The sequence below is a fragment of the Corvus brachyrhynchos genome, unplaced genomic scaffold (assembly GCF_000691975.1).
Source record: "Corvus brachyrhynchos isolate BGI_N302 unplaced genomic scaffold, ASM69197v1 scaffold70, whole genome shotgun sequence".
Lineage (NCBI taxonomy): Eukaryota > Metazoa > Chordata > Aves > Passeriformes > Corvidae > Corvus > Corvus brachyrhynchos.
Genome location: NW_008236217.1, coordinates 5,626,934 through 5,640,194, shown reverse-complemented (window position 1 = coordinate 5,640,194; position 13,261 = coordinate 5,626,934). Strand labels below are relative to the sequence as shown.

General features: G+C 41.2%; 1 protein-coding gene across 2 annotated transcripts in view; it reads right to left on the bottom strand.

Annotated features, from left to right (window-relative positions):
• Positions 1-6,051: 6,051 nt before the first annotated feature.
• The window catches only part of RNASET2 (ribonuclease T2), a 21,866-nt gene continuing 14,656 nt past the window's right edge, over positions 6,052-13,261 (bottom strand). For both annotated transcript variants that reach the window (XM_017745975.1, XM_008643402.2), the window contains exons 7-10: positions 11,195-11,308; positions 8,899-8,944; positions 8,610-8,684; positions 6,052-6,408 (exon numbers count right to left, since the gene is read on the bottom strand). In XM_017745975.1, the coding sequence (XP_017601464.1) occupies positions 6,217-6,408; positions 8,610-8,684; positions 8,899-8,944; positions 11,195-11,308 (427 nt within the window). In that variant the 3' untranslated portion in view covers positions 6,052-6,216. The remainder of the gene's footprint in view (positions 6,409-8,609; positions 8,685-8,898; positions 8,945-11,194; positions 11,309-13,261) is intronic.

Sequence of the window (13,261 nt, the reverse complement as noted above, 5' to 3'; positions counted from 1 at the left end):
AGAGGAAAAAGGTGTTTATTTTGAGAATATTTTGTCCATGAGATTTAAGAGATTTTTCTCTCTTAAAATATCTGTGCTTTCAATTACTCTGTGAGATCATAAGCATGGTCCATTCATCCCTCAAGTCACTGAGTATAATGAAGGGAATCGAAGAGAAAACAACACGAGGCATTGGAAATGAGAGGGTAGCTTCTGTCCCAGAGCTATTTTATTACAGTGATTATCTTGCAGTAGGCTTCAGAAATGACAAGCTGCTCACTAAATCTCACAGAATCTGTGAGACTGAAATCTCTGAAGATATCCAGGGGCTGAAGGATAAAAAATAAGTCAGGGCCAGCTGTTACGTATAAAACAACTGCCTCAGTAGGATATGAGTATTCTAAGCCTCAAACATCTGAAAGTCTACGAGACAACAAAGTGGTTCCCACTTCACACATCAGTCAGCCACTCTCCTGGCTAATAAATCCTTGACAAATGCATACCCCAGGCATTTAGCAAATATCTGTGAATTAGGCTTTATAAGGAGGGGCAGTCGCCTCACAATGTTCTTTTGAACACAAGCCCACAACAGCTGGCACTGGGAATTGTTAGCACAAATCATCTGGGTATGTGTGGCCTTCATAACTTAACCTATGAAATCTTGGTAAGGAAGATCTATCTGTGGAAGGCTGATGGGCTAAAATCACAGCAGTCAGGCAACATGACAGCTCTTCCAACCTCTGCTAGAAGCACACACAGCTTCTCCACCCTCAGCTGAGCACTTTGGAAAGGGAGAAGTCTCTCCAAGGCTGACAGCAGCAAGTTTTACTCAATACTAAGCAGAAGTAAGTGATCCAATCGCAGGTACCTGCTGGGATGCATCGTGCTTGTTTATAGAGATTGCAATTGCTACAAAGTAACTGCTGTGCTTTTAATTCTTGCTAATTTTGTTTAGCTCATCTCTTCTAATTTGCATGCAGAGCACAGGTCTCTAACATGAACAATTGTGTGAATTATAGGAAAAAAACCTAAGCAAACAGCCTCTTTTCTGGGAAATGAGGCTGTGCTCAGAAAAGTATTTATTTTCAAAACAAAACAGCACTGTGGTATTCTCCAGCTTGCTTAAGAATTTTATAACACCTTAAAATTGGTATCAAGTATGGTCATTTTTGCCTCTTTTGTTTTAGAAAAGATTACTAAAGTATCAGTCCTTTAGACTGAGCATTGCAAATGAATGTCAGCACTGTGATTTTCATGCTGAATGAATTGATGTATTGATTTACACCACCAATCTGTGGCCATGGTTGGGTTTGGCTGCCCCTGAGGTCTATATATTATCCTCCTCCAGTCTGTGATGCTCCAGTGTACTCTGGGGTAAGGAATAATGAAAATCACAGCACAAACACAAAATAATCTGCCTGTCTCCCACATCAGGTCTCACTTAGCCTGTATACTAAACCTCTTATTCTTCAATTTAAATTTCAAAGAAATTTAAATACTTTCTAAAATTAATTATTTGTATCAGCTCTGGGTAATCTATGGCAACCTCATGAAACAGGGAATATTTACAGGAACAGGAGGCATGCAGTGACCCTTGTGAAGGAAGCTGCCATATCAGCATTACAGTCTGAATTTACAACAAGTACAACCTTCTTCATCGATTGCTCCGTTCCTGGGAAAGCAACTTGCAAAGTCCTGACAATTTCCCTTTGCATCATCAGTACCATCATCAGGCATCAATAACACTGTTAGCAGTACCATTAACCTTCTGTGGCCTTGGCTTAACAGTGCTCAGTGCCAGATCCAGAGCACAGCTGACTGAAGCACAACAACACTAGAAGAGGCGCCCAAATTCAAGAACCCATTCCAATCAAAATCCCCCTTCCCAACCTGCTGCTTTGCAGCTGTAGATACGTAGCCTGTCCTCCTCTGTGGGATTTGATGCGCAGCGTATTGATGTGCTGCACGGACACTGCAGTCCTGCCCCAACTCTTCTCCTTCCAGTCAGCAGCAGCTGGGGCAGCAGCACAGCCCAGCACTCCCAGCCACCGAGGGTGCAGAGCAGGGACACAGCCAGAGACCAGTGCCACCTCCATTCTGGCCTGCAGAGGTAGCTCTGCCTATCCCTTGGGCAACAGCAACCAACTGCTGCCCCCACTAAGAATAAGAGTGATGGAGAGAAGTCCCCTCTGCTTTGCCCATCTCCTGTTGCAGTTGGCAGTGGCAGAGCAGTTGCCTGCTGGTAGGGAGAGACAGATGTGCCCCTAAGCACAATATGCATGCACATGGGTAGCTACCCCATGAAACTGAGCAGAAGCTGCACTTTCCAATCTCCTATTCTGCCCCACCATAAACTTGGCTCAAGCTGGGCTCCTGTGCAGCTGAGAAAGGCTCAGGACATGAAGAGACCAAAAAACAAGACAGAGAAACGAACCTGCCCATGCACCATGAAGAGGGGCTGTCCTTGAAAAAGGGACACACCCCCATGCTCTAATCTACATGCCAGGGGATGCTCAAGCATTTTGCATGAGAGAGCACATGGACAAAGGGTATAAACAAGCTATGTCCCTTTGTGGAGTTGACTAGTGTTTTAAACCACCAAGACTGCACACACATCTCTGCTGGAATTTAGTTAGTTTATTCAATGATGTAGAAAAGAACACAGGACCCATCATCCCCAGGCTGTGCTGAATTTTCAAGGCTGACAGAATTTATATGACATAAAGAAGTGAATGACACTTTTCAGAACTGAATTTTATGGCTCCCTATATACCTTTGTTTACTTCTTGTATTTAAACTGCCTTAATCCAACACTTGAAATTGTTAAATATTCTGATGGAAAGCAACTGACAAGGCTCACAACTGGCTGTGTGCCATTGCTAGAGAGAACACAAAGGGTGGACATGATCTTTCGTCTAAAGTGGTGATAGCATTCATTCACCTGCTCTCCTAGCTGCCCACATACAGACCTTAAAGCATCCCTTAAATGTATCACTTAAAACTTCATCATGTCTTGGCACATCTCTGTATAAAAATCAGCCAGTAGCTTTTAAAAGACATTTGAATCTTCCTAGAAGTTAGGCAGGTGGGCTTGCCAAAACACACACAACGGTAGTCATATATATATATGGTTTTATTGATACTACTGAAAAGTTCACTATAGAAAATTTAAATATTTAATGTGGAGTAAAAACTACATGGGTGTGGTTTTTTAAGGCAAACACAGTACTTCAGGTATGTCCCTTTAAATGGAACTTCAGAGTATGTGAGGTTACTTTAGCCAACCTTTACTTTTTCTCAGTCAATTTTTACTCAGTTGCAGCCTGCATGTTTTATCCCTCCCTCATTCTGGATTATGTTATTTTCTTCTCAAAGTTTTAAAACTTATCAGATCCTTCACATTTCTTTTATTTGAAAATGAGGTTGAAAAATGCATGGAAGCGTATCTACTCTGCTGCAGAGTTTGGTCATGTATGACTCTCGTGTGTATCTGCTGACTCCCTTTGGCAAGAGACAAGAGCTCCCTTTGAGCTTCTCACTGTGAGGGCTGTTAGTGTCTGTGTCATCTGCTTGTAAAGTTTGTATTTATAGTTACTGGCTTTTCTTAAATGAATGCATTACACTTCAACTGCAGAGAACTCACACTCATGTATATTTTACCTCCCTAGGCATTATTTGGCATGATAAGATATATTTCAATATATTTTAATATATTTAATATCATTTACCCTTCAACTAAAAAAAAAATTAGAACATTGATTTGATCTTCCATTAAGGTTATCACACAGAACCATACAGGATCAACTAGGTTGGGAAAAACCTTTGAGATCATTGATTCCAACCTACAACCTAACACCACCTTGTCAACTAGACCACGGCACCAACTGCCACATCCAGACTTTTCTTAAACACCTCCAGGGACAGTGACTCCATCATCTCCCTGGGCAGCCAGTGCCCAATCACCCTTTCTGTGAAGAACTTCTTGATAATGTCCAACCTAAACCTCCCCATGTGCAGCTTAAGCCTGCATCCTCTTGTGCTGTCGCTGTTGCCTGGGAGACCAACCCCACCTGGCTGCAATCTCCTTTCAGGCAGTTGTAGAGAGTGACAAGATCTCCCCTGACCCTCCTTTTCTCCAGGCTAAACAACCCCAGCTCCCTCAGCCTCTCCTCATACAACGTGTTCCAGACCCTTTATCAGCCTTTTTGCCCTTCTCTGGACTGACCCTAGCATCTCAACATCCTTCCTAAACTGAAGGGCCCAGACCTGGACACAGCATTCGAGGCATGGCCTCAACAGTGCTGAGTAGAGTGGGACAACCACTTCCCTGGTCCTGCTGGCCACACTACTGTTGATACAGGCCAGGATGCCATTGGCCTTCTTGGCCACCCACGCACACACTGGCTCATGTTCAGCTGCTGCCAATCAGTATCCCCAAATCCCTTTCTGCCTGGCCACTGTCCAGCCACTCTGTCCCCAACATGTAGTGCTGCAGGGGGTTGTTGTGACCAAAGTGCAGGAACCGGCACTTGGTCTTTTTAAACCTCCTATCGCTGGATTTGGCCCATCAATCCAGCCTGTCCAGGTCCCTCTGCAGAGCCCTCCTATCCCCCAGCAGAGTGACACTCACCCTCTGCAACTTGGTGTCATCTGCAAAGTTGCAGATGGTGGACTCAACCCCTTCATCCAGATCATCCATAAGCAGGACTGGGCCCAACAGAGATTCCTGGGGGACACCACTGGAGACTGGCTGCCAACTGGATGCAGCAACCATCATCACCACTCTCTGGGCCCAGCTGTCCAGCCAGTTCTTAACCGAGTGAAGAGCACACCTGTCCAAGCCATGGGTTGCCAGCTTTTCCCAGGCGTATGCTGTGGGAGATGGTGCCAAAGGCCTTGCTGAAGTCCAGGAAGACAACATCCCCATCTGTCCCCACATCCACCAGGTGGGTCACCTGGTCATAAAAGGAGATCAGGTTGGTCAGACAGGACCTGCCCCTCCTAAATCCATGCTGGCTGGGTCTGATCCCTCACCTGTCTTGTAGATGCCATGTGATGGCACTCAAGATGACAATGCAATATGTCTTTGCAAGAACCAGTGCTACCATTCATTGCTTCCAAGTTTTTGTTTCTAATACTGCATTTCATGTTTTCACAGTAATATTATTCTAACAAAGAGATGGCTCCTTGAGCCACAACTGTCTTTCTTTGAAACACAATTTGAGACACACAGATCAACACAGAACTGTGGGGAAGTTGTCATCAAAATTTGGTTCCCTCTGGAAACATCCAACTTTGTGGCATATTACTAAACATTATGGGGTAGAGATGCACTATTGCCAACATCTGTACTTTTTACTGAAAATCCTGTAGTATTGTTTCATCTATAAAAAGCTGTTTCTTGAAACGAAGTGATTACGTGACTATCTTGTTTTCATATAAAAGTGCAGATGCACATGCAGTAATGCTGAATGCTCAAATATAACTAAAAATTAATAACAACATATTTCTAGGGCCTAACATTCTCCTATACTAACATGTAAGCTCTAGCATTGGTTGTTCCTCAAGACTGCATGGAGCTACTGCCACAAAAATAATCAAAGAACAGGTAAGGCTACAAATACAGTCTCCCTGGGATCTATTAGGTAGAGGAGCCCAAACTTGAAGAATATTATTCCTTCACTAAGAAGTTATGCAGAAGTTGTCTTTGGTCCACCGTGATCCCTCAGTGAGGAAAGGTTCAACACCTCAGAGGACATGATCTCTGTTCTGCACTTGTGGAGAGCAATTATGCAAGGCAGCGGGTATTACATCTGGGAATAGACCTTCACACAGGTCTCAAGAGTTCTTTTGGTTTACAGTGTTTTCTTCTCAAGAAATTGTCGTCTCATCTCAGAGAGACGATCATCCTTTCAATACGAAGAATTACTTAATTTCCCTGACTCACTGGTAAAAACCAAAAAGCAGCCGAAGTGGCAGACTTAACTGCATGTCAAACTGAAAAGTCACAGTTGTCTTTTGAACACTGATTCAAACCATAAGCAAGCCAAAAAATCCAGACCAAGCTGTACATCAGATGCTGATCCCATCATGTGGACCACTTTCCTTTAATAGCAAAAGAACTTTGTTTTCCAGCAGAAATCTTCACTGTAGGCCTGTGATAGGGACAGGGGCTTGTGATATTACATGAGTTTGGGTTTCGTTGCTGTTTAAAAAGTTTTTCTCAATCTTATGGCTTCATTTGTGACCTTGGACCTCTGAAGGATAATAGGTTGGGAGAGTATCATTGCAGACTGACAGCTCTTCAGTTCCAAGCTTCAAGTGAGCCTGCACTGGGTTGGATTCACCCTTTGGCGCCATGCAGTTTATCAGTTGCAGTTCTTTGGTGAAGCAGAATTCAATCTGGCCAATTGTTTGTGCTTTTTCACCCTAGAAACATGAAGGGTAAGATCAGCCTCATGCAGAGAAGAAAATACATCAATTCTTCAGCTACATTGCCCTATCTATAGAATACAGTCGTGATTATTTGTGCATTTACCAGATGAAAAATGCAAATAAAAGTACAAGAGGCATCCAGTCTGAACATACTCAGTACCAATCTGAGGAATTTCTAACTAGTAAGCCTCGTTATGAAATGCTGTGACACATTATCCTGGCCTTTACTCATCGGCACAGTGCACAGAAGCTGTTCAACAATGATGAGCTCGGGCTGAACTCTGTGAATATTGAAGGTACATGTGACCAGAAAGACACTTTTCACCAACTCTTCATAGCCAGACAGGAATAGAGGCAAATAAAATTCTCCATAAATGAGAAATTTTCTAATAGCTTTTACAGAAAAGACTACAGAACCAAGCTGTCAGAAGGAGAAATGTTATTTTTGGACTAGGCTAGGAAGAAAAACTTCTGACCATGAAAAAAGCAGGCAGGCATGGGGGCCTCTCATGTGGCAAAAAAGATTACAGGAAAATGCCCCCAAATGCTCAGGTCTAACAAAATGTGGAAAAAAATTGGTTTTGAAACAATTAAGCAGGACAAAAAGATACATACAAGGCAAAAGTAACTGTGGTGAGGGCTTTTTTTGTTTGTTTGGAGTTTGTGTTGTTGGGGGGGTTGTTTGTTTTGGGTTTTTTTTATGTTTTGGGGTTTTTTAAAGAAATTTAAGAACAGAAAGTGTGTTTAACACATTTCAAACATCAAAGTACCTCCATCATGCATTACAGGCATGGACGAGGCTAGAACTCTGAAAAAGGCCTATCTTTAAATAACTGAGATGTAGTTTTTCATTTCTATTACCCAATACCTTCAGTTGTTAAGTACAGGAGACCCAAGCTATAAATTACTTTCATATAATTGGAGCAGTATCCCAAGTGTACTAAAAGCAATGGCAGAACTACAGCAAACAGAGCTAGAAACTGCAGTTTGTGTTAGTCTGCATTTCTTTCATGTCAAAAGGTGGATCACTGTACAACCCACATTCAACTAATACTCCTTTGTTCCTTAAAGTAACTTATAAACACATTCTAAAAATATTGTAACCTATAGACTTTTTTCTTGTTAAAAAACATATGAATACAGAAACCTCAGAGCATTACTAAAGCAAATGAGTTGACAACATACTCCAATAGCAACTGTATCTTAGCAAGTTTTCATAAATTGTTGCCTGTGTATGGGCAATAACTCTGCCAAGTGTTTTGTAGTAAACCACCTTTAACAAGCTGAGATTAAAAGGAACCACTTACAAGAGTGAAAGCTAACCTTGTGGGTTCTGTTTTTTACTTTATTTTCTATACGTGCAGAGTAACCTAGGTGAAAAACGGAAAGAAAGAACTCTGCAATCTACATATGTAATTGTTCAGAATATTATTTTGTTCCTTCAAAGGCACTTTTGGTTCAGATATGGTGACCTATACTTTACAGCACATTGTCTCTGTGTACCACCTTCTCTACTGCATCATGATGCACAGCACAATCGTTGGCAAGGAAAAGTAAAAAGAAATGGAAATCTGAGACATGATCAGCTCAAAAGGAAAGACTACACTGACTCTGAACCACAGTGAAGCTCAAAATGTCTTTTAGTACCTCTTTAGGTATGGGCTTTCTGGAATAATCTCAGAGACAAGCTTCTGAGCTGCCTTATTTCAGAAGGATTCTGTTCACTGAGTAACGTCTTCATACAGAACACAAGAGCCATACTCAGTGAAGGGAAGGCTCCTGCTGACAGCCACACCCTCACCAAGGCTGACAGTCACTGGCTCCATTCAGCTCACTCTTGTTGGCTTTAGTAATTTGCCATGCAGCAATTAAATTTTAGCAGGCACAGTGGAAAGTGCTCAGCTACAGCAATACCTCTGGCATGGTGGTTACAGCATTCGTGCAAGAGATACAGGTTTAAATCCTTTAAGACAAAGACCTTTAAAACCTAAGTCCAAGAATCAAACAATATCTAAATGCAAACAGCTGTATACACAAGGAACACCTAGACCTAAGTTTCACCATACTGAAGATTTTTCACTCTATTTTTGTTTTATTTTTGACAAAAAGTGCTCTTTAAAAAAAAAAAAAAAAAAAAGATGTTGGTTTTTTGTTTGTTTTTTTTTTCCATTTTGGGAAGTTAGGGGAGTTTTTACCTCTTCTGGAGGAAGGCATTGGATCTTCGGTGTTACACCATAAAAACTTGTAAGAGCTTCCTTTATAGCAGTCATCTGAAGAAGTAAAAAGCTTATAGAGATTAATAGGTCACGAGTACATCTTCCAACAGCTGCCACACTGGTTAAGCTCTCAAAAACTTTTATAAAAAGCACAACCTTAAAGAACTAAACAGTTTTTAAAAGCTCATTTGTTGTACAGAAATTAGTTGACTCCTACTGAAAAAGGGTGCATGCATATGATTCTGTTTTATAAAAGATTGCCTCTTACCTTGTAATATGAACTGCTTGGCTTTATCCCAGCTTTCAAGAGACAACTGAAATAAAGATAACACATTTTTCCATGTTTCTTATATGCAAACATACCTTCATAATCATTAGGTAAAACAGATAATCTTAAGAACCTGTCAAGCATTACAGTGATGGGAGCAAGGGCAACTTGTTGTCCATTCTTTGCCAGCCTAGGAAAGGCCCTTTTCTGAAAGGCCACTTCCCATCTAACTTGGCAGGGTCAGGAAGAACCCTTTCCCGCACCTTAATCTGAGGAGCTGGAATAGCTCAGTCTTCAGACACAGCTAGGGGAAAGGCAGTATCAGAGTGCTCTGCTCATTGCCAGGTAGGGCATGCAGTTTAATTGCTTCCTTTCCCCTGCCTTGAGACATTCCCCTGTGCTCCAGCTGCTGCAGAGGGCACAGGAGCAGACTTGTGAGGGTGCTCTAGGCACTCGCATATTCAAACACTGGATGGGCTTCCTGTGGTGGGAGGCACACAGCACACCGGGAGAGGGATACAGCATGTCAGTCTGGATCAACATTACTGGCAGGGCAGAAACTTTTCCTAACAAATATGTTTTTGAAGTGGAAAAGTTGGTCACATGAGAGAAATGAGGCTCAAGAACCTCTAGCCTGTGTACCCCTTCCTTTAGGTTCAGTCCTAAGAGGAGTCCACATGTCCACGCTTACAAGACTCAGGACCTAACACGTGATGAGCCTGAGAGTCCCAGCTTCTTCTGTAAGAAGTGGGAATAGTCAGCATCTTGCAGGATTTAATCCATAAATGCTGATAATGCTCAACCCTTCCCTTCCAAGGTCATTTTTGCACAAGGAAGATTCTATCCAGCTGACTGAAGGACAATCTGCTTTTCACTGTCATTTTACACAGGATATAAGGAGGCAAACAAAATAGATAATGTTCTGTTAATTCTTACAGAACTCTGCATGATGTCCTCTTTTTAATAATTTGCTTTTTGGAAACAATTTTTTTAATCACTGTCATTTTTTCCCATTCAAGTATAAGTGATATACAGTGAGAATACTGGCAGTCTTTTTTTTCAGTAAAGATAAAATTAATTATATTCATTTTCACAATAGATAATAAGCTTTGAGCAATTCATTTCAACATGCTTCAGTATCTATTCTTTTGCAGTGTTGCACATGCTGATACAGGCTCACATCATCGGTCACTGTGCCATCTGTAAATGTTTTAGTCACACCATCACAGCTACTTAGGCAATGGACTTAGACATTATTAATTTTAACATTGCATATGACATGCACAAACACTGTGTGTAGAAAAAATCTGCTACAGTTTTAAAAGGCATCTACAAAACTGAGGTGGGAGGGAAGAAAAACTTATTTCCTTTGTGCATATGCAAAATAAATGACACTTTGTCTAGGAGACTGCTTAGACAGGACACTGGCAGAGCATAAACAGAATGGGGCTGGTTTGGGGTTTCTTTGGGGTTGTTTTATAGAGTTTTTTTAAAGGTATGTTTCTTGGTACAAAACTATTTCCTCTCTTAGACACTGTCCTCTTATACAGACAGACAATTTATGGTCAACAAATCTAATGGTCAAACATCCTCTCACCCACACCAAGCACTGATCAGGAAAGGACTCTAACCTTCTGGCATTCACCTATAGCCAGAAGCATGCAGACAGTGCTTGGACAAGCCACAACAGTCTCATCAAGATTTTGAATCTGGCATGGCCAGTGCTTTGGAACCATGAGGAGAAGTCAGCCCTTAGGACAAAGCAAGAGTGTCACACTGGAGTTGTTAGAAAGGACAGCAGAGGACTGCCTGCAGCAACTGAACACCACCCTTCATAACCTCCTCTCTTGCTGTTGCCTCTCAGCCTTTTCCCAGGATGTTCTGCATGATTTTGCCTGCAGCTTGTCTTTTCCTCCGAGCAGAGCACTGTCTTAAAAACAAGTGTTTGGGGCTCAGTATGACTCAGAAGTTTGGGGGTTTTGTCCCTTGATTTAGAACATTACAGGTACCATAGCTTTTGGTATCAAGATACAGCCTGCAGAGCTTCTCAAAAATTTACTTGCTCACACTGTCTAAATGATGCTGTTAAGGATGCTGCTGGCTTACCTGACTGAAGTGACCAGAGACTGCTTCTCAGGGTAACAACTCTTCCTCTGAACTTCAGTACTAAAAATAATTTACACTAATACTCATTTCCTCTCTACAATCAGATTTTTAGACTTTCATTTTAGGCTAGATTTGAAACTTTTAGAAACTGTTCGGAATAAAAGGCAGATCATCAAGTTTATTTACATACCCATTGAGATCAACATGCTGGTAGAGTTCTAAGGCTTTACCAAAGTACTTTTTCTGAGAATTAAGGGCCTCAAGTGTGGCTGCACAAGTGCCATGTTTGTCCCACTCATGTTTCCTATAGGAGAAAAGCAAAATGCAAATTTTAGAACACATTATTTGCAAATATATGTGCTGTACAAGCTAGCCATTACACTTAAGTATCTGAAAGGCTACACCTGTGGAGTAGGACACTGCACCCAAATTTATTGCACATGTAAAAAGTAAACCCAATCAAGATCACTCCCACCATTTCGGTTACAGCAACATCTATACATTCATGAAGTAAACATATATCATGCTCTTATGATCTCTCAGTGTATTTACACTGAGATCAGAGGTCAGAATGCAAAGAATTTGCCTAGAAAACTACCATCTCCAAGCTTTTTGTAAGTTTTAGTGGAACCTTTTGTGTTAAATGCACTTTTAAAGCACTAATTTTTTTTCTGAATTCAAACAACTAAGCCTTATTTTGGGTGAAACAGTGAAATTGCACAAGCTACTAAGATTTTAGCATCAACTTTTATGCTGGCCTGTGGCAGAATTTTCACAGGCCTCCTCTTAAGTCTTACTTTTAATCTACCATCCCTTCTCCTATGAGCAAGGAACAGAGAGCCGAAGAAAGAAATTCTTGCAGTGTACAGTAGACAAACTCAAACAGAACAAAAATTGGGAAAAAGACAAAAATGTTCCCATCAATTCTAAAGTCCATTGAAAGATTAAGCAGTATAATCTTTAGTGACACTGTGGATGACTTTTTTTTTTAAATTCTTTTCAAATTTTCACAAGCCACTTGTACTATACAGGTATCAGTTCAGCAGATGTACATAAAAGATTATCTAATCACAAACTTGTGCCATCATCACAGCATCCTGTGAACTTATGATGCCTTAACTACATCATCAAAAAGCAGAAAAGAAGAACAGTTATTATTCACTTGAAAGCCTGCCTTGGAATCGTCCATTCATATTAAAAACTTCAGATTTTTCTTAAGGAATGAAAACATCTTAAAAGAATATGTTTGGATCTAGAGAAATAGTACACTACTTCTGAATAGAGAATTAATAAAGCAACTGTGGTGTCAGATTTGAGGCTGGGCAGAAGATGCTTTACTGTAAGATTTTCACTGTATCTTCCCAAATTCAGCCTTGTAGAGAGTTCTCATCTTGGCTGTAACATTCAATACAACTGCATGTCAAATGGATTGTTTATTGCCTGGAAGAGCCCAGTTTCCATGGGCAGATTTCTCCACAAGGGATTTTAAATTACTAATGAGAAAAGATACCACCATTTTAAAGTAAATAGAAGCTCTTCTAGGGGTAAACTTAGCAAGAGATAGAGTTAGCTTGGATCAGAAGCAGACAACAGTCAAATTCAAAGGGCTACTGAAACAGAAGTAAGCTGGAGGCAAGGGATTGCACGTACGATGATTAATTTTAATTTAGAGAATGTATGCATGCACGTGTGTAAAACTAACGGTGAAGTGCTTGTCTTCTGAAGGCTTTCAGTAGTATTTGTATTTAAGCATCCTGCTCTTCCTAAAAAGGCGGCAGAAATAGAGGGCTAAAGATCTGCTGGCATTCAAGAAGCCTATGATTGCTACCATGGAACTGCTACTGGAGTGGTTTGGTGCAGTCTGCACTGACAGTGCCCGTGCACCATCATCTGCAGCAAGCCAAGAATGCACCAGGCCCAAGTGTTTTAATCACTCCTGTGAGCTTCCAGGATGGACAGAGACTTTAGTCTCCACAAAATACTTACTGAGACTTTAAGATGACATTCCTCACAGTGTTACTTTATTTAGCAGCACAGCCATGCAAAATAAACAAATAAATTAATAGATACTGAAAACAGCTACCAATGGTCCTGAAGGCCTTCATCCTTCTGCACCTCTTGCACCCACAAGCTTGGTGGTAGCATAGAGCTGCTGTCAGTAACTTCACTGAACAGAGAAGCTGCTACCATGACAGAGAGCATTCTATTTCTCTATTTCCTCTTCTGTGAGGAAGCCCAAAAGGAAAGCTCTCTCAAG